The sequence below is a fragment of the Pteropus medius genome, unplaced genomic scaffold (genome assembly GCF_902729225.1).
Source record: "Pteropus medius unplaced genomic scaffold, Ma_sr-lr_union100, whole genome shotgun sequence".
NCBI classification, from domain to species: Eukaryota; Metazoa; Chordata; class Mammalia; order Chiroptera; family Pteropodidae; genus Pteropus; species Pteropus medius.
Genome location: NW_024349142.1, coordinates 578,066 through 600,680, shown reverse-complemented (window position 1 = coordinate 600,680; position 22,615 = coordinate 578,066). Strand labels below are relative to the sequence as shown.

General features: G+C 41.0%; 1 protein-coding gene across 1 annotated transcript; it reads left to right on the top strand.

Annotated features, from left to right (window-relative positions):
• The first annotated feature begins 482 nt into the window (after window positions 1–482).
• On the top strand, window positions 483–1,427 carry LOC120617065 (olfactory receptor 5-like). Its single transcript, XM_039880655.1, has one exon. It carries the CDS (start codon window positions 483–485, stop codon window positions 1,425–1,427), a length of 945 nt encoding a protein of 314 aa, XP_039736589.1.
• The last annotated feature ends 21,188 nt before the right edge of the window (window positions 1,428–22,615 follow it).

Sequence of the window (22,615 nt, the reverse complement as noted above, 5' to 3'; positions counted from 1 at the left end):
AGGATGTTAAGTTTCCCAGAAATGAGAAAAGTGAGAATGGGGACAAGGATGGTCCAGGCAGGAGGTCTGTGTGGGAATTCCTTAAGGTTTGAAGGACCGTAGAGCTTTTGAGAAAGTGAGTAGGTGCCCATAAGGCTTCAGTAGATGTAAGAAGAATCATGACATGTGTTAAACCTGAAGCAATTGACAGGAATCAGAAAATTGGAGGGCTTGAAGACCATGAAAAGGAACATGATGTTTATTCTAAAAATAATGGGGAAATCTGTCAATTTTAAGCAGGAGAGTGACACCCTAAATGATCTATGATTCTGAAAGTCTCCACTAGCTGCTGCATGGAGGACTGCCGAAGGCAAAAATGGAAGCAGAGAAACCAGATAAGCAGTTATTTCACTTACCTGGGTGAGACGATGGCTGGATCTAGGGTGAAGCAGGTGCAGAGAGATAGAGTTGTATCATATTTTGTAGATGTGTTTTATCCTCAGATGGAGAGGCCCCTGCAGCTGGGCAATGTGACCAGAGTCCAGGAGTTTATCTTGCTGGGTTTGTCCACAAGGCCATACACAAGGGACACCCTGTTTTCTGTCTTCCTGTCCCTCTACCTGCTGACTCTCCTGGAGAACACACTCATCATCTACCTCATCTGCACTCACACTGAGCTCCACAAGCCCATGTATTTCTTCCTGGGCAACCTGAGCTGCCTGGAGATGTGCTACGTGTCGGTGATCATGCCTAGTCTGCTCATGGGGCTTTGGACTGGACTCTGCCATGTGCCCTTCACAGCCTGCATGACCCAACTCTTCTTCTTCATCTCCCTCATCTGTACTGAGTGCACTCTCTTGGCCTCCATGGCCTATGACCGCTATGTAGCCATCTGCCACCCACTCCACTACCCACTGCTCATGAGGCCCCAGGTCTGCCTGGGTTTGGCCATGTCCTCATGGCTTGGTGGGCTGCTGGTCTCAGTGGTCAAGACATCATGCATTGCTAGCCTGTTCTACTGTGGCCCCAATGTCCTCAATCACTTTTTCTGTGATGTTTCCCCTCTGCTCAACCTGTCTTGCACTCATGTGGCCCTGACAGAGCTGGTGGACTTCATCTCTGCCATCATCATCCTCTGGGGTTCACTCCTTGTGGCCATATCCTCCTATGTGGCCATCGGCAGGGCTGTGCTCTGTATGCCATCAGCCACCGCCCGTCGTAAAGGCTTCTCCACCTGTGCCTCCCACCTGGTGGTGGTTGGGATCTTCTACTCGGCCACTATCTTCATCTATGCCCGACCCAGCCGCATTGAAGCCATGGACCTCAACAAGGTGCTATCTGTCATCTACACAGTGGTCACACCCATGTGCAATCCCATCATCTACTGCCTGAGGAACAAAGAGGTCCAGGCAGCTTTCCACAAAAGCCTACACTGGTCCAGAGGCTGACTGGCTGACCAGGGAATGGGGAGACTCAAGCTATCAATGTTTTATATTGTCATTGAGATGTAATTCACATACCATACATTTCACCCTTTATAAATGTACAATTCTGTGGGTTTTAGTACATTCACAAAGTTGTATGCGACCACCACTCACCAGTATCTAATTCCGCAACATTCAGTCAGCACCAAAGGAAACCTGTACACATTAGAAGTCACTCCCAAGCCCTTGCACCTGCCCTAAGGAACCGCTAATCTTCTTTCTGTCTCTGGACTTTCCTGTTTTGAATATTTTACATAAATAGAAACATTAACATGTGGCCATTTATGTGGTTTCTTTCACTCAGCATAATATTTTCAAGTTTTGTGCACGTTGTAGCATGGATCACTTCTTCATTCCTTTTTATGGCTGAATAATATTCCATTATATGTACATATCATGTTTTGTTTACCCAATCATCAGTTAATATATATCTGGGCCAGTGGCACCGACTGGGGTATAGGGACTGCTGGAGCCTGGTGAGAGAGGAAGGAAGGAGAAGCACGAAGGGGAGAGCCGTACCTGCCTGCGCTGTCCCCGGTGAACAGGGTCCCCTTGAACGCCCCCCATGACCCTGGAATGAGGGCCAGGGGCCTTCCCGTGGCCCACATGGCCTGGCTGGTGCGGCCCATCTGCCCCAGTGAGCTTATCTTGCTGAGCTTCATCTGCAGCAGCTTGTTCACCTCAGGGCCTTCATGGAAATGCTTTTCCCCTTGGTGCTGGTTTTGCTGTTTCTCTTTTGCAAGGTCCTGGATGAACTGTCTGTCCTCATGGCCCTCTGACTTTCTCCCTAAGCCCAGTTTCTAAGACCTCACCCCCATGACACCCACCGTGTCCTCCTGTCTCCGGCCCTGTGCGCTTGCTATACCGTCCTTCAGCTGTTGGTATTGTTGGGTGTTTTTCATCCTCCATGTCTCCATTCAAATGTCCCTTTTCAGGATCCCCCTCACCCCTGATGGCCAGAAATAATGTGTCAGCTAGCCCGTCCACTGTCTACATCATCTGGAATTAGGCTGAATTTAGTTTTTGCTCCATAAAGTCACTTTCCCACTACAGACTGTGAATACCAGGGGAATAGCCAGCTCTCCATGGAATGCCCCGCAGTTTATTTTCCATTATATGGTACTATAACTTATCTCTCATGAGATTTTTATGAATATAAATGAGATAATATGCAGAAGTACATAGCACTGGGGCTGGCATGTGCAGATACTCAGAGTGAACACACCTAGGGTGTTGGTGTTTGTTAAATGAATCCAAAACCCTAAGCATGTCATTTCTATACTATTACATACAAAATGAAACTTAGATACGTGTCATGGCATTTAAGCACCCTGGATGTAAATCCCCCAATGTTCACCCATTTGTTTCAGTCATAGTGGATTCACCTGGCCTTGTCATAGGCCTTGAGCTGGGGTGTAGGGGTGAAATGAAAATCAGAGCTGTTCCCTACCCTCATGATGCTTTAGGGGAACAGAGAGATGACTTCTTCAGAAGGTGAACAAGAAGATTTTTCTAGAATGGCATCCCGACCCCTGGTCTCTTGTCTAGCTCGTATTAGGTGCCCTGTCAACATTTGCTGCAAGCATTAACCTCTGTCTTTCCCACGATTTTATCCATGGCACCTAACACAATGCCTGGCCCATAGCAGATGCTGAATAAATCCTTAACCAATGACTGAGCATCTATCTCATATGTAGTCATACTCCCCAGAACCTAGACCAGCATATGGCACATGGTCCTTGCTCAAAAACGTTTGTTGAATAATTAAAGAAAAGCTCTGTTCTTAGTTCTTGCTGCTCCCCTCTGCTTAAACACATTCTTTTCATGATTTCCCCCAAGTCCTCACTCACTGCTCGTTTCTGGGCTCACACTGACTGCTAAGCCCTAAAATCACGCCAATCTCAGGTCACATGGTATCTGGCCACACAGCACGTTAATGAGGCTGGAGTCAAGGACCAGGTGTTGAAGCTCTACATCTGCAATGCCAGCAGGATGCCAACTTTCCTCCCAACCTCACTTGCTCATCTATAAGTGGGTTACATCTTAAAAAAACAAAAACAAAAACAAAAACAAAAAAATAACAACAACAAAAAAAACAACTGTGTCTCATGACTGTGGATGGAGAGAATTAAGCCCAGATTATATGTGTCTTGCTCCAAGTCAAGAGCAAGTAGCACTCTTCAACTGAAAAACTTTCCCAGAGTCACAGCTTGTGAACAGCAGGCCAGAGATGTATGCTCTCGCCTGTCCATCAACCAGGTCCACACTTACACTTCTCGAAGTTGGGGATGTCATGGAAACCACTGTGTATACCTACTGGCGTCCCTGCACTGTACTGTCTCCATGTTAACCCCCTAGCCCTGCATTGTACCGTCTCCATGCCAACGCCCCGGCCCGGGCCATGATCATTCTTCACATAAAGGATGTCAAAGGCTTATAAGTGGCCCCTCTGCTTCTACTCTTGCCAGCCCCGACTCACTCCCCACCAAAGTGATGTGATTTATTTTACTGTGGAAAACAAGGGGGTGACTAGTTCTCCTGGGAAACACAGACCACAGCTCCTACATCCCAGGCTGGAGACCCTGTCAGTCTTCTGGTGGACACATTTTAGATTCCTCTTCCAGTACCCGAACCAACAAGCGTTCCTATTACCTCTCCAGGGACCCATAGCTGCCTTGGCTCTTTTGAAAAATTCTCCCTGGTCTTATTTATCCAACTGGTATTTACTGAGCATCCATTCTGGTCCCACAACTGTGCTAGGCAACTGGGCTTCTTTACAGTGAACAGACTGCCAGGGGCAAGGGTGAAACCAGGAAGAGTGATCAGGAAGCTGCTGCAGCTGTCCTGAGGCTGGGTGAGGGTGGCTGAGATTGTGGCAATAGATGTATCCATCAGGAGGCACAGACGCTTTCAGGACAAACTTTGGAGGTTGAGTCAATAGACGTTGCTGAAGAATTGGATATAAGGGGTAAAAGGGGGGCAGGGAGAAAGGAAAGGTGACGCTTCCAAGTTTGGCCAGAACACTGGGATAACATCATTTACTGAGACGGAAAGACTCAGAGATGGTCAAATTTTGGGTTGGGGTAAGAAGAATGGGGGTTTAGCTTGGGACACGAATATGAGAGCTTTGTGAGATGCCCCAGTTGGGTTGAAGTGGAGACAGATGGATTTACCAGTCTGGGGTTCAGATGAGAGTTTGGGATGCAGTTAAATATTTGGGCATCATCAGCATAGAGAGACTTTTCAAAGTCATGGATTGGATGAGCTCAGTCAGAAATATGATGTTGATTTAACTTCTCAAATTTCCACTTCCTCCACTGTAATAGGAGGAAGGTGTAGGAATTGGTCTCCTTAACTGGGCCCTCACTACCATACGAAGTGCTATTATCATCATCCTTGTTTCTTATAGGAGAAAAGTGAAGGTTAGGGAAGTTAAGTGAGTTCACCCACGTAAATGGAAAAGCCTGGATCTGAACCAGAGTGTCCACCTCTGGGATAAGCTTGATCCTATGCAGCTTTTACACAGTAGGCAGTAAATAGTTTATAAAACACACACACACACACACACACACACACACACACACACACACACACACACACACACGAGTTCCCTCCTGTGCACGTTTTATTTCCCCCAAACCCACAGAAAACAGCCCCTCCTTGTGCCTCCCTCAGCCCTGGTGGATGAGGTCATTTGCACTTACCCAGAGAGGTTGCTGAATCATGCCCTCCACTGCCTGTGAACTGGGACCAAGGGCAAAGCTCAGACAGCTGGGTTCAAATCTGGGCTCCACCTTTTCCTCACCGTGTGATCGTGGGCAAGGACCTTGGCCTCTCTGAACTTCCATTCCTTAGTTTAAAAAAAAACTGGAGAAAAAGGTTTTTTGAAAGTCTCTATCCACAGGGTCATGAGAATCCAGTGAGCTTGCACATCATAGACTTTGAACAGCACCCAGCACCCAGCACCCAGCAGAAACAGATTTGGAGGACACATCCTGGGTGGTGGCAGAAGATACAGGTGGGTTGCAGCTAAGTAAGATGTTAGTTTTACCATAAAATTTTAAGGTTTTTCAGGGAAAATGTGTTTCTATACTATTAACATACTATTTGGCTCACCTCATGTAAAATAGGGACGATACCTTCCTCATTGTGGTGATTAGAAGTTAACCCAGACTACTCAGTAAAACATGGGCTAGCACCTAGTAAGAGCCCAGAAATAGTTATTATCATTAACTATTAAAAATAAATAATCCCAGACACCCTTCCTAACTGTGTGACCCTTGGACAGTTTGGTTCCTTCTCCAAACCTCCACTTCCATCCAAGTAAACTGGAGCTAAGAAGACCTAACTGCCACAGCGTGAGAGAAAAGGTTGGTACTTGAGTATGTGTGAACAGCTCAAGACCTAACTGCCACAGCATGAAGGAAAAGGTTGGTACCTGAGTAAGTGTGAACAGCTCACACACAGCTTCCAACACTGCTCTCAAGACAGGGAAGTGTGTGAGGGTCGGGAAGCCTGCTGCTGACTCTTGTACACGAAGACATTGAATCTGATAACTCAGCAAACATTTGATGGGTTTTGAGTTATGCTCCCTAGAGTATGGATGGGGTCATCAAATTACAGAATCTTTGGTTTCTTCCAGTGACCTCACCCACTTTGATTCAGTGGTTCTGGAGCCAGGGCCAAGACAACATGCCCACCAAGTAGTTGTTAAGCCCTTGCTTGCATATCTCTCATGATGGGGAGCTTATCATCTTCCATGACAGCCCTTCCATGCTGAGACAGTAAGAACGATTACAAAGATCTTCCTACCAGCATTCACGTACACAGTTGGCAGGGTGTAAGTTGGAACAAATTCTTTGGAGGGCACAGTAGCAATATCTGTCCACACGAACACTTAGGAACTCTGTTGGTCCTGCAATACCACTTCTAGGAATTTATCACCCTGAGTGATTTACATGTGCACTCAAAGGTCTGTGCATGAGGTTGGTTGAGGCAGAGTATTATTCTAAAAAGAGGAGATTTGAGGGGACTGGGCAAACACATTCCAGTATATTCTTAGAATGGGAAACTCAATAGATCCTCAGGTACTCGCATGGACAGGAATGGTACTGAAACATGAAAAGCAAGGTGCAGAACACTGGAGAATATACTATAATTTACATAAATGACAAGGAAGAATATGTATATCCATATAAGATATATATTTGTTTACACAATGAATGTTTCTGGAAAAACACAAAAGATTCTGCTAACAGTGATTGTTTGCCCTTGGAGTTCCACTGGGAGTCATTTCACTTGGAACATTTTTAATTTTGTCTTTATTTTGGCATGTAGATTCTTTCTAAATTTTTTTCTTCTGCAAAAATTGTAGACAGTGAAGAAAGAATGAAAGACCTTCACAAACAAACAGACTTGCTATAAAAATATCTGATCAATCTCTATGAGGTCCTTAGAGTAGTCCAGTTCATAGAGACAGAAATAGGTTGGTGATGATAGGGGCTGGGAGAGGGGGACGGGGAGTCACTATTTAATGGGGTCAGAGTTTCCATTTCACAAGATGAGAAAGTTTCAGAACTTGGCTGCACAACAATGTGAGTGTACTCAACACCGCTGAACTGTACATTTAAAAATGGTTAAGAGGGAGGCAGGAAAAGATGGTGTAGATGATAGAGGCTCTGTTCATCCCTCTGGCAACCAAATCAAAGTTATGACAGAAACAAGGAGCAAACAGCAAGGAAAAATTGCCTGGGATCTAGATGGACAAGCCATACAACTAGGGAGGAACCTAAGAAATCAATCTACAATGGCAGAAGGTAGGACGGGGCGTGAATGTGAGGCTGCCCAGTACCGAGCGACTGAGTGGGTCGGAGGTGGCGGCAGTGGCAGTCAGAGCTGCAGATGTCTGTTAAAGGGGCCGTGGCTGCGAGCGGACTTTTGCGGTGACAGAGGACCAGTGCCCTGTCAGCTGTGCAGGGGGCACCAGGGACTTACATGGGGACACTGAGTTGTTGGAGTGAGGGTCAGAGGCAAGAATCTCTCCTGGACAGAAGTGCCGGTGGTATCCATTGTTCCTCTGTTGAGCCTGCCCCACTCTCAGTGCGCAGACTCGGCGCCGCCATAGCTCAGATGTCATCAAACTGGATAACAGAGGTCGCTCCACCCAGAAGATTCCCTGAAAATCTGCCTCCCCCAAGTCGCGGCCCCACCCAAGCCACATCCAGGTGTATCCTCAGTGAGTCAGGTGCTCCTTGCAGAGCAGCACCTAGACCCACACTAGTGGCAGCTGGCCTCGGTTTCTGGCGTGGCTTCTTCAGGCAACTATAAGCACAGCATCTGTGGATTGCTTGCTGAATCTTAACAGGTGGCCCCGGAAGGGCAGAGACTGGGGCTAACTTTGGCCTGCAGGTGAACCCCTCTCAGGACTGTGTCACTGGATACCTACTTCACAAAGCCTCACTAATAAGACCGGGAGACTTAAGAGCTTTGCTTAGTACATAGAAACAGACACAGTAAAGGCAGCCAAAATGGGAAGGCAAAGAAGCAGAAACCATATGAGAGAACGGAACAGAGATCTAGAAATAATGGAGTCAAGCAATCTAACAGATGCAGAGTTCAAAACACTGATTAAAAAGATGCTCAATGAACTTAGGGGAAGCGTTGATGAATTCAGTGAGAACTTCAACAAAGAGATAAAAAAAAAACGTGAAAATGGAAATTATAAAAGAGAACCAGTCAGAAATGAAGAACACATTATCTGAGATGAGAAGTATATTAAATGGAATAAACAAAGTGAATAAAGGAGAGGATCAAATGACCTATATAGAGGATGGGAAAGCCAAAGATACTCAATCAGAATGGCAAGAAAAAAGGAGCCAAGACAATAGTAATAATTTAAGGAGCCAACGGGACACTACTAAAGGTAAAAGTATCCATGTCATTGGGGTATCTGAAGGAAAACAAGATGTTGAAGAGCTATTTGAAGAAATAATGATGGAAAACTTCCCTAACCTGGTGAAGGAAATAGAAATAAACCTCAGGAAGCTCAGAGAATTCCAAAAACCAGGAACCCAAAGAGGCCCACACCAAGACACATCATAATTCATATTTCAAAGGTTAAATACAAAGAGAGAATCTTAAAAGCAGCAAGAGAAAAGCAGTTAGTTACAAAGGAGCACCCATAAGATTGGCAGATGATTCCTCAAAAGAAACTATACAGGACAGAAAGGCTTGGCACAAGATATTTGACAGGATGAAGACCCAGGGTCTACAACCAAGAATAATTTATCCAGCAAAGCTATCATTTATATTTGAAGGACAGATAAAGAGCTTCCCAGACAAACATAAGCTAAAGGAATTTATCTACACCAAGCCAGTATTACAGGAAATGTTGGAGGGACTGCTTTAAGAAGAAAAACATGTATCAAAAACAGGACTAAAGAATGGTAACAACTACATTCCTATCAATAAGTATCTTAAATGGATAATAATTAAGTGCTCCAACCAAAAGACTGAGTGGCTGAATAGATAAAAAAACAAGATCCTTACATATGCTGCCTACAAGAGACTCATTTCAGGTTAAAAGACACACACAGACTAAAGGGAAGGAGATGGAAAAAGATATTGCCTTATTGGACCTAGAGGGTATTGCACTGAAAGAAATGGGTTGGATAGAGAAAGACGAATATCACATGATTTCACATATACATGGAATCTGAAGAACAAAATCAACAACAACAACAAAAGAGGAAATAAACTCATAGATACAGAGAATATTTAGAGGGATACTAGAAGGGAGGGGAAGGGGGGAACCAAATAAAAGGCAAAGGGATTAAAAGGTACAAATGGATAGTTGCAGAATAGACATGGAGATGTAGAGTGTAGCATGGGGAAGATGGTAAATAATGTTGTAATAAATATGTAAGGGGGAAGAGAGTTACTAGATTTAGTTGGTGATTGCTTTGCAAGTTATGTGGATTTCTGATCAATATGCTGTATAACTGAAACTGGTATATTATTGTATGCCAACTATAATGGAAAAAAAACCTCATTGAATTGTACAATGTAAATACAAGCAACTGATGGTCTATTATATTTCAATAAAGATAGGGGAAATGGTTAAGATGGCAAATTGTATGCTGTGTATTTTTTCCACAACTTAGTAAAATAATATAAATTAAAATATATTAGAAATAACACAGGAATATACAGAGGAGGACGAGAACATTCTCCAGAAACCAAAGCCTACTTTCAGGGTTTATCATTTGGCTTAGAGCCTTTAGAATTTTGTTATATACATGAAATGTTTGACATGATTTGACTATAACTTCATCTAACTATACTATGATTTAATCTAATACTTTAGAATCAGAAAAAATTAGGTTACAAAAATATTTGGGGGGGCGGTTTATGAAAATTTACTTGTTAATCCATTACCCACAGGTCATCCCTGTGAATGTTTGATACATTATATGTAAATATATATAAAATAGGTATAGATTTCATTTTTAAAATAAAATTGCAATTGATTTTTAACCACATTTTGCATTTTTGTGTTTCATCCATAAAATATTTTCCTATGTTAAATAAAAGTATTCATAATTGTGATTTTAATTGGTACACTGTATCCTGTCACATGGTGTTGGCAAATAATATTTAACCAATTCAAAGTTACATAAGTTACATGAGGAAGCTTTAGTTTCCTTCTCAGCTAAATGAGATGAGGGAAAGTACTTACCACATGGGTTTGTGGTGGGGATAAATGGAGCTAAAGCACAGTGAGCATTTCATAAGTGCTGTCTTATTATCATCATCACATGATCCAGTTATATTCAGTCTTTTAGAATTCTAAAGAATGCTACAGTGAACATTTTCGTAGACAATCTTTGGGGTTGTCTTACTTTATTTTGTTTTATTTATTTATTTCTTAAATTTATATTTTTCTGGTGACATTGGTTAATGAAATCCCATAAGTTTCAGCTGTACATTTTAACAGTAAGGCATATATATTTACATTGTGTGTTTGCTTCCCATAGATTTCTTTCTATCATCATATATTTGAGCCCTTTGATACCATCTACCTCCCTGCTCCCCACTACCCTCTGGTAACCACTAGTTTATTGTGCATGTCCATGAGTCTGTTTGTCCTGTTCGTTTGTTTCTTTTAGGTTTATATTTCACATACAAGTGATATCATGTGGTTTTCAACTTTTTCTGTCTGGCTAATTTCACTTAGCATGATTATCTTGAGGTCCATCCATGTTGTCGCAAATAGCAGCATTTCATTTCCTCTTATGGCTGAGTAATATTCCATTGTATGCATCACAGCTTCTTTATCCAATCAGCTAGCGTAGGACACTTTGGTTTCTTCCATATCCTGGCCACCGTGAATAATGCTGCTATGAACATCAGTCCATATCTTTTCGAATATGAGTTTTCAAGTCTTTGAGGTAAATACCCAGGAGAGGGATTGCTTAGTTTTTGAGCAACCTCCATACTATTTTCTATAGGGGCTGTACCAATTCACAGTCCCACCAGCAGTGTATGAGGGTTTTTCTCCACATTTTCTCCATTTATTAAAGAGGCTTTTCTCTCTCCACTGTATGTTTTTGGCCTTTTTTGTCGAAAATTATTTGTCCATATAAACATGGATTTATTTCTGGACTCTCAAATCTGTTCCACTGCTCTTTATATCTGTTATTCTGTGAACACCATGCTGTTTTGATTACTGTCGCTTTGTAGAATAATTTGAAGTTGGGCAGAGTGATGCCTCATTCTTTTTACTCAGGATGACTTTGGCAATTCGGGGTCTTTTGTGCTTCCATACAAATCTGATGATTTTTTTGTTCTATTTCTTTAAAAAATGCCGATGGGATTTTTATGGGGATTGCATTAAATCTGTATAATGCTTTAGATAATAAAGTCATTTTTAACTATTTTGATTCTTCCAATCCAAGAAGATGGAATATCTTTCCATTTCTTTGTATCTTCTTCGATTTCTTTTCATAGGGTCTTATAGGTTTTATTATATAGGTACTTCACATGTTTCATTAGATTTATTCCCAGGTATTTTATTCTTTTTATTGCAATTGCAAAAGGAATTATTTTTTTCTACTTCTTTTTCTGACACTTCATTATTAGAGTATAGAAATGCTATGAATTTTTGAACATTGATTTTGTATCCAGAAACTTTACTGTATTTGCTTATTGTTTCTAGTAGTGTTCTTGTGGAATCTTTAGGGTTTTCTATGTAGAGAATCATGTCATCCGCAAATAGTGACAGTTTGACTTCTTTGTTTTCTATTTGGATGCCTTTTACATCTTTCTCTTGCCTGATTGCACTCGCTAGGACCTCCAATGTTATATTGTATAACAGTGGCAATAGTGGACAGCCTTCCTTTCTTTCTGATCTTAGAGGGAAGGTTTTTTAGTTTTTCACTATTCAGTATAATGTTGGCTGAGGGTTTGTCATATATGGCCTTTATTATGTTAAGGTACTTTCCTTCTATACCGATTTTGTTAAGTGTCTTGATCATAAATGAACGATGTATCTTATCGAAGGCTTTTTTTCTGCATCTATTGACATTATCATATGATTCTTATTTTTTAAGTTGTTTATGTGCTGCATAACATTAATCAGTTTGTGTATGTTGAACTATCCCTGTGTGTCCCTGGAATGAAGACCACTTGGTTGTTGTGTATAATCTTTTTAATACGTTGCTTTATTTGGTTCATGAGTATCTTATTTAGGATTTTTGCATTTGTGTTCATGAGAGATATCAGTCTGTAGTTTTCTTTTTTTGTGTTTTCTTTACTAGGTTTTGGTATCAGGCTAAAATTGGCCTCATAAAATGAGTTGGGAAATATTGCCTCCTCTTCGATTTTTTGGAAGAGTTTGAGGAGAATAGGTGTTAAATCTTCTTTGAATGTTTGGGTGAATTCACTGGTGAAGCCATCTGGTCCTGGACTTTTACTTTTTGGTATGTTTTTTACTCTTTGATGATTGTTTCAATTTTTACTTATTGATGATTGTTTCAATTTACTTTTTGATGATTGTTTCAATTTCCATACTGCTGATCGGTGTATTTAGATTTTCCAATTCTTCTTGATCCAGTCTAGGAAGGCTGTATTTTTCTACATACTGGTCCATTTCTTCTAGGTTATTAATTTTGGTGTTATATACTTTTTCATAGTTTTCTTGTATGAGCCTTTGTATTTCTGCGGTGTCTGTCATAATTTCCCCTCTTTCATCTTTGATTTTCTTTATTTGTGTCCTTTCTCTTTTTTCTTTAGTGAGTCTAACCAGGGATTTGTCAATTTGATTAATCTTCTGAAAGAACTAGCTCTTTGTTGCATTTATTTTTATCTATTAGTTTTGTTGTTGTTGTTGTTGTTTTCAATTTCATTTAATTCTGCTCTAATTTTGATTATTTCTTTTCTTTTGCTGACTTTAGGCTTCATTTGTTCTTCCTTTTCTAAATTTTTTAAGATGAAGCATTAGTTTGTTTATTTGGGCTCTTTCTTGTTTTTGGAGGTAGGCCTGTAATGATATGAACTTTCCTCTTATGACCGCTTTTTCTATGTTCCAAAAGTTCTGACATGTTGTACTATCATTATCATTTGTTTCTATGTGTCTCTTGATTTCTCCTTTTATTTCTTCTCTAACCCAGTCATTCTTCAGCAGCATGTTATTTAATCTCTATGTATTTGTGGTTCTTCTCACCTTCTTTTTACAGTTGATCTCCAGCTTTAAAGCATTATAATCAGAGAATATGATTGGCATGATTTCAACTCTCTTATATTTGTTGAGACTATCTCTGTGTCCCAGTATGAGGTTGAATCTTGAGAATGTTCCATATGCACTAGAGAAGAATGTATAAGCAGCTGTTTTGGGATGGAAGGCTCTGTAAATGTCAATTTTGTCCAGTTGGTCTAATGTGTCATTTAAGGATGTTATTTCCTTATTGATTTTCTGTTGGGATAATCTTTCTATATCCGACTGTAGGGTATTTAGGTTCCCTACTATGATAGTGTTTTGATCTGTTTCTGCCTTTAGTTCTGTTAGTGACGGCTTTATATATTTCAAGGCTCCCTGATTGGGAGCATAGGTATTATAATAAGTGTTATGTCTTCTTGGTGTATGATTCTCTTTATCATTATGAAGTGTCCCTCAGTATCTATCTTTCTTTACCTTTTTTATTTTGAAGTCTATTTCATTCGATATTAGTACTGCTACTCCTGCTTTTCCCTGAATGCTATTTGCTCGAAATACCATTTTCCACTCTTTCACTTTGAGTCTATATTTGTCTTTGGAACTGAGATGTGTCACCTGGAGGCAGCATATGGTTGGGTTTTGTTTTTTGATCCAATCTGCAATCTGTGCCTTTTTATTGCTGCATTCAGTCTATTTACATTACGGCGATTACTGAAATATGACATTTTCTTATAGCCATTTTATCTTTGGCTTTCTGGTAGCTCGGTGTTTCCATTGCTTCCTTGTCCTTGTGTGTTTATTTTCTTTATTTTGGTTGGCTTTTGTGGGTTTTCCCTCTGGTCCTTCTTGTTTTATGTTATATACTTCAGTTCTGCATCTTTGGCATGTGGTTACCGTTATGAATATGTAAAGTATAATTATATATATATAGTCGTCCATTTTCTTCTGCGTGTGCCTTATCTCCCTTCTCCTTTGCAAATTTGGATCTTTGAATCCTCCCCTTTTCAGTCATTGTTGTCTCAATTTGTTCCTATGTATGCTGAATGTTCATTGCTATCTTGCTACAGCAAATCTCTTCTTATTGTTTAAGCTTATAATGCCCTGTTCTTTGTAAGGGTTGCACTCCTCTGCTTCTATCAGCCTGCTAGTCACTTTACTCCTAATTATGGGGTTTTTTTTGAGGGGGGGGTCATTTTGTTTTAGGTAACCTGATCCCTTTCAGTATCTCCTGTAGTGCAGTCCTCATAATGGAGAATTCCCTCAATTTTTGTATGTATGGAAAGATTTTTATTTCTCCTTCATATCTAAAGGAGAGATTAGCTGGATACATTATTCTAGGCTGGTAGTTCCTTTCACCAAATAGTTTGAATATTTGATTCCACTCCTTTCTGGCTTGTAAGGTTTGTGCTGAGAAGTCCAATAATAATCTAATGGGTTTTCCTTTATAGGTTACCGTCTTCTTTTCCCTGGCTACCCTGAGAATTCTGTCTTTGTTGCTGATTTTTGATAATTTTAATACAATGTGTCTTGGAGAAGGCCTTTTTGGCTTGAGATAATTGGGTGTTCTGTTGGCTTATTGAATTCCAAGCTCTAGCTCATTCCTTAGATTTGCGAAATTCTTGTCAACTATTTGTCTGGAAATGCTTTCTAATCCCTGCTCCTTTTCCTCCCCTTCAAGAATGCCCTTTATTCTTGTTTCCTCTCTTGATGGTATCAGCTAGTTCTTGATTTTCTCTCTCATTATTTTTCATTCTTTGGTTTCTTTCTTCTTCCTTCTGATTTATTTCTAGATTTCTGTCTTCGATGTCACTGATCCTTTCCTCCATTTGGTTGACTCTATTTCCCAAGCTTGCTATTTCATATTTCATCTCTTACAGTGTGTTCTTCATCTCCAGAATTTCTATTTGGTTCCTTCTGAGGGTTTCAATCTCCTTGCTAAAGAACTCATCTGCTCATCCTGAATCGTTTCGGATCTCACTGAGTTTTTTCAGAAGTACCATTCTGAATTCTCTGTCATTTCAGTCACATATTTCTATGTCTTTAAGCTTATTTTCTGGCGACTTTTCTCTTTCTTTATGAGCTGCCTTTTCACCTTGTTTGTTCATGGTGTTTAATGGACTATTTCTCTGCCTGAGCATCAATGGAAGTGTATTCTGCTTTTTTTCCAGAAAGATTTATTATATAAAGGTCTCTCTTTAGCCTGATGCAAAGAAGGCGTTTTTCTTTCGTTTCCATTAGGTGGCATCTAAGCCTCCTGGATCCCTGCTTAATGTAAATTCTTAATAACGCCTTTTTTTTCTTATAGATATTTAATCACGCTCGCTACCCTCAGTCTCAGTCCCTGTCAGTATTAGCAACAGTTCACATCCATACTGTTTTCCATAGTGCCTTCAGCAATTCCACTTCTGGCTATTTATTTAAAGAAAACAGAAATGCTAATTTGAAGAGTCATATGCACTCCTATGTTCATTGTAGCATTATTTACAATAATCAAGATATGGAAGCAACCTAGGTGTCCATCAATGGACGAATGGATAAAGAAGAGGTGGTACATACACATAATAGACTATTACTCAACCATAAAAAAGAATGAAATCTTGCCATTTGCAACAACATGGATGAACCTAGAAGGCATTATGCTGAGTGAAATAAGTCAGAGAAAGACAAATACAATATGATTTCACTTATATGTGGATTAAAAAAAAACAAATGAATAAACAAAACAAAACAAACAAACCCATAGATATAGAGAACAATCTGATAGTTGCCAAAGGAGAGGGGTGGGGATGGGTAAAAAAATAAGTAACAATAAGGAAAGAAATTTAAGAGACAGATAATACCAAGTGCAATGGCTGAGTCTTATTACAATATTCAAATGAATAAACTGACTTAAATTAAAGATTTTGAACACTGATTACAGATTGGCTGATGCCTGCCTATGCTGGGGAGGGCCATTGGTTTACTTGGTCCACCAATTCAAATGCTAACCTCTTCTCGAAACACCCCCATAAACATTCAGAAATAATGTTTAATGACATCTGGGGATCCCATGGCTCAATCAGGTTGATGCTCAATCAGGTAAAGTTAACAAAAGTCTATACTTTATTCAGATTTGCTAAGTTTTAACCTATGTCCTTTTTCTGTTCCAGGCTCCCATCTAGGATGCCACATTACATTTAGTTATCATGTGTCCTGAGGTTCCTCTGCGCTGTGACAGTTTCTCAGACTTTGTTTTTGGTGACTTTGACAGTTTTGAGGACTGGCAGGTGCATTGTACAATGGCTGTCTATTGGTATTTGATGTTTTCCTCGTGATTAGAATGGGACTGTGGGGTTTCGGATAGAGCCACAGAGGTAAAGTGCCACTTTATCCATTGTATCAATTGTCATACTATCTGCATGACATGACTGTTGGTGTGAACTTGATTACGTCATGTTTTCAGGTTTCTCCACTGCAAAGTCACTCTTCTCAGGGGTTTTGTAGAACACCCCTCAGGTGGGATTTGTCTGATTTTTTTCTCATGATTAGATGAGGGTTTTGTGTTTTGGGGGAGGATCACCACAGGAGCGAAGTGCCATTGTCATCACATCACAGTGTATTTTTATCTCCAGTTCTATTTCTATTTCTCTGAAACTCATGCGTGGGTGTGGGCAATTTAGGTCTTCTCCACAAGAATGAGCCCTTCTTAAGAACAAGGGCCATGTTTAGCTCATTTGCAAACTCGCAGGGCACAACTCGGACCTGCTTTGAGGAAACGGTCAACGAATGTTTGAAAGGGGAGAAGGAAGCGTAAAATTCTGAAGCAGGTGGATGGGGCTGAGTATCATTCATCCCATCCAGTGTATGTTTATGGAGCACCTACTATGTCTCTGCATGCTGGAGAGACAGCAGTGAGCAAGTCATACAAAAATACCTGGCTCTGACGCTCCGTGGAGGGAGGTGAATTATAAGCCAGTGAATCAGAGTTTCTCAGCTTCTGCACTATTGACGTCTGGGGCTGAGTCATTCTTTGCTGTGGGGACTGTCTTGTGCATCGTAGGCTGTTGAGTATCATCCCTGGCCTCTACCCACTAGGTGCCAACAGCACCCTCTTTGGTTGTGACAACCAAAAATATTCCAAACATTGCCAAATGTCCCCAGGGAGCAAAGTCACCACTTCTGGGAACCACTGTAGTGACAAAACATATAGGATAGCCTTAGTCATTCAACAAGTTTCCACTGAGTGTGCTCTGTAAGCTCGGCACCATTCTTGGCACTGAAGATGCCAAGAGGGAACCAGATAGTCAAAGCTCCTTCCTCACCCACGTGCCCATTCAGGAAGAGGAGGAAATCACTTCTCATAGAGCTGAAGTATATGCGGCAAGGCGGTGCCACCCTGAGGCACACCGAAATGCAACCTGGGATGTGTCTCCTCAGCACAAAGACAGAGCCACCACCTGGGAGGGGCTGCCTGCTGCATCCTCACCTTCCTCACTAATGAGTTCAACATGTCACATAGTTCCCTCATGGTTTCCAGGCCAGTCCTGGCCCTAGTGAGCTCAGAGGGCCTGGTCCCCAGGGTTATTGGAGATGAGTAGAGGCCAATTACTCTAGTCCCACCTTGGCTTCCACTGCAGACCCCAGCCTGCGTCACCGGTGGGCCACTCTCAGGCCCTGAGCATGTTAGCAGAGTTCTCATCCTTGGGGAGCCACCAGGAGCTCCAGCTTAATGAAGAGTTGTTTCTGGGAACTTAATAAGTTCTATTGTCTCCCTGTAGACACTGAAAATAACAGCCAGGCAGCAATACTGAAGATGTGTACTCTCTAATTGCCATGCTTTCCGGAGTGAAAACAGTCAGCCCATGGCTTTAGTTGATATCGATATGCCAACGACTCCAGCCAGGACCTCCCCACGGATCCCTGTCCCATGCATCCCCCTCCCATTTGGTTTCTCCCTTTGGGTGTCTTAACAGTCATCATATAGTTTACAGAGTAAAGTAGAACCTTCACTTTGATTCCCAAAACTGTTCTCCCTACAATTTTCCCTGGTTATGAAAGGCATCACTGTTCACCCAGGAACTTAGGTGAAAAGCCTAGAACTCGCCTCTGACACAAAAGCATGATGGTTAAAGGTATAGGATCACGTGACTGGGTTCAAATCTGGCTTCCCCACTTCCTCACTCTGGCTTTGGACATGATTCCCTCATCTGTGAAATGGGACTGTATTAGGACCGACCACATGGGGTTACTGTGAAAACCAAAGGGGTGTGCACATGCATGTGTGTGTGATCACATATGTATTTGGTCATGTATGTAATCATATATATCACATACATGTGACAGTGCATGGCAGAGCAAGCATGTGTTCATTATCGTTGGGTATTATATTACTATTATGTTATCATATTATTTTATATTCCTATATTGTGGTTATGTTATATATTATATTACTACTATGTATTTTATATTATTCTATTGTTATTGTTATGTACTGTTATGTATTATATTACTATTATTTCTCCCACAGCCCATATGCAACATTTGGCAAGAATTTTCAACTCTGTGTTCAAAATAGATACCTTTATGCCCACCCATCACCACCTCTACTGCCACCATCAACCTTGGCCAGACCCCTGCCAGAGCAGACCCTGCCAGAGCAGACCCTGCCAGACCACCCAGACACCCTGGTTTCACCCTTGCCCAGTTAAAGTTTAGTCTCTACACCACAATTACAGTGGTGTTTCAAAAACATAATTCAGACCATGTCGCACCGTCATGCAAGCCCCCCCCAACATGCTTTCTCTCCAACCCATACTCTCACTACCGCCGCCAAGAAGCACGTGGTCTCCCCCATCCCTACCTCTCATCTCCTGCCACTCCTTGCCCTCCGCTCTGTTCCAATCATATTAGGCCTTTCTTTCCAGTGCTCAAATGTGCCAAGTGCCTCCCAACCTCAAGACCTTTGCATATGCTGTCCCTTCTGTTTCACTGTGTGACTCATTCTGCCACTTCATTCAGGTCTCAACTCAGTTGTCACCTCCTCATTAATCTGTCCCTGATCAGCCGGACTCAATAAGTGCCCTGCTGTCTTTCTACTTGAAAATGTTATTTATCTATTTACTTATTTACTGTCTGACCCCCACCTAGAATATAATATCCATGATTTATGAGATTTGAGATCTGGTTTATAATGGCCCTTAAAGAAGTGACTAGTACATTGAGGAGCTCAAAACATATTTGCTTAATGGTCCGATAATGTAAAAATTTTAAAAATTAATGATAAAGTGTTTCGACTTGAATTGTATCCCTCTAAAAAAAAAATCATATGTTGAAGTACTCCCCCACAACCTCAGAATGAGACCTTAATTGGAAATGGGGTCCTTACAGATCTAATTAGTTAAGATGAGGTCATCCTGGAAAAGGTTGGGTCCTAATCCAATAAGATTGGTGTCCTTATAAAAATGGACAATGTGGAGACAGGCATGTACAGAGGGAAGGTGACATGAGGAGACACAAGGACAAGAGAGCCATCCACAAGCCAAGGAGACAGATCTAGCACAGATTCACCCTTCAGAACCCTCAGAAGGAACCTACCTGCTGATCCTTGGGTCACAGACTTCCAGCCTCTGGAACTGTAAGGAAACAAATTTCTGTTGTTTAAGCCACTCAGTCTGTGGTACTTTGTCACAGTAGCCTTAGAAAACTAAAGCACTAAGTAAGATCATTTTTAAAATCAAATATGTAAACTAATATACAAGTTCTTATAAATTATAAAAGACCAAACATGCACAAAGAAAGTGAATGTAAAATTCACAAGAGAATGCAAATGGTCAAGGAATAGAAAATATGTTATCAAATAGAAAATACGGTGTATCAAAATAAATGTAAAGTAAAAATGAGGAAGTAAATGCAACTAAGATTTGAAATTGGATTTTGAGAGAGAAGAAGGACATGGATGGAGGAATCTGAATAAAGTCTGCGGTTTCGTTACTACTAATGGTTGATATTAATCTCTTCTTTGACGGATGTGCACAGTTTTGGAGGTTGTGATATTAGGGGACACTGAGAGGAGGTCATGTGGGTACTCATTGCTATCTTTGTAGCAATGCCGTAAATCTAAAATTATTTCCAAATAGAAAGTTCAAATTTTTTTTACGGGATTCAGTAGTAGACTATCATGGTAAAGAGCTCGGGCTGCCTGGATTAATGTCATGACCTCTGTCATTTATCAGCTGTGTGGCCTTGGACAAATTACTAGTCTCTCTGAGCCTCTGTTTTCTCATCTATAAATCAAGGATTAATAATAATAACTTTAGAGGGTTGTCATGAGGATTAAATGAGTTAATACAGATGAAGAACTCAGAATTGTGTCTGAAAATTAGTAAGCAGTAGATATATCCATGCTACTATTATTTCTGCTGATGATATTGGCAACTATTTAAAAATTGACAATGACCATGATTGGTGAGGGTGTGAGTAAATGTGAACTCATTTGCACTGTTGGTGGGAAAGATGACTTCAAATGACTCACACTTTTATAGAATCCCCTCCCCTCAAGTAGAGGTGATACTTGTGAATATAATGAGATATCACTCCCAAAATTATGTTATGTCACATGGCAAATGGGATTATGTGGGTGTGATTAAGATCTCTAATTAGTTCAGTGTGAGTTCATCAACAGAGAGATTACACAGGGTGGGCCTGGCCTAATCAGGTGAAGTCCTTAAAAGAACTGGATTCTCCAGATGATTGCAAAAGAGAAGCAAATGAACATGTTGCTTTTGGAGACGGGTGACTTCTAGGTACTGAGGGCCTCAGTCCTACAAATGCAAAGAACTGAATTCTGCACAGAGGCTGAATGAGCTTGGAAGCTCAGATTCAGATCTGGTTCCCCGTTACATGATTTATATGCATGATGTTGCAAAGCGCTACTGAGCCAAGAATTACAGCTATGTTTGGAGGCTACAGAAAACAAGAGAAGAAGCTAAACGTGGTGCTCAGCACTTGCAGAAACGAGATTTTGAGGTAATAGTTACAGACTTTTGAAGATGTTGATATTTAGACGGTATGTATTAGAGCTTTTAAAACTCGTTATTCAGAATTCATAAAGAATAAGGCACCTAATGCTAGATAAGGTCTTGAACTTCATCCCGCAGGAAAATTGTTAAGGGCTACAAAACATTTCTTTTTCAGCAAGAAAACGTTAGGGACGAAATGTCAAGGCAGTTGGTGCTGCTGTGGAGTAAGTCTACTCATCCGGGTATAAGGACTGGAAAGCGTTCTCGTAATTCAGCATCTGACTGATTAGAGTCCAGAGCTGAGCATCTTTCATTAGAATTGCTGCATAACAAACTCAAAACAAAGGGAAAATCTGGCCAAGAGAAGCGAGTTAATGGGCACTTTTATTCATGTGCAATTATTTCTTGGTTTCATGCCTTTGGATTGCATTTTGAATAATGCAGGAATGTTCAAAGATTACAGGACATGAAAGTGATGTTTTTGCAAAAAGAAAAAAAGCATTATTTGTTTTCACAGTTATTCTCATATTTTCATCGACAGAGCTGACATTGTGAGCACTATCTTAGTTTTTTTTTTCTTGTTTGAGCTAATGTGAACAGATCTTCTGCCAATACATGCCTTTGTCACAGCATGTGTTGGTCATCTGGGAGAAAGAATGGACTCACTGAGTCATGCAAATCTTACAGATGTTACCATTTTCATACATAAATAAAAAATCACGTTCACCAATATCATCGCCAATCTCATCAGCAATACCATAAGAGTTTTGATCTTGACTATTCCCTGAAAGGGTCTTGTAGATCTCCAGGGGCCTCGAGGGCACATATTTTGAGCCTCTGGAACAGGAAAATAGAACAAGGGAATAGAAGAAGAGCTTGCGAACTAACACATGTCCTGTAAGAATCCTGGTCTAACTTTGTGTGGTAGACGGCCTCCAGCATGGCTCTGAGCATCTCTGCCTCCTGGCATTCACATCCTTGTGTGAGCTCCTTCCCTTGAGGATGGGCTGGACCGAGGGACTTGCTGATAATGACTAGAATACAGCAAAGAGATTAGGTTATAAAATGCTATGGGTCCATATTGGGCAGTCTCTCTTACTCTCTCACTCACTCTGAGGAAAGCAAGCTTCTATGTTGAGCTGATCCACGTGGCTAAGAACTGAAGGTATCCTCCAGCCAGCAGCCAGCAGCCAGAGACCTTCTGTCCAACAGCCCATGGGGAATCCTACCAGTAACTATGTGAGTGACCTTGGAACTCCTTTACCAGCTCTACCTTGATTCAAACTTTGCGAGAGATTATGAGAACACCCCAGGTGCCCCAGATTCCTGACCACAGAAACTTCTTCTTTTAAACCACTACATTCTGGAGTAATTCATTAGTCAGCAAAGGATAACTAATACATCTTCACTCCGTATTTGGTCAAAATATAATAAACAGAGTC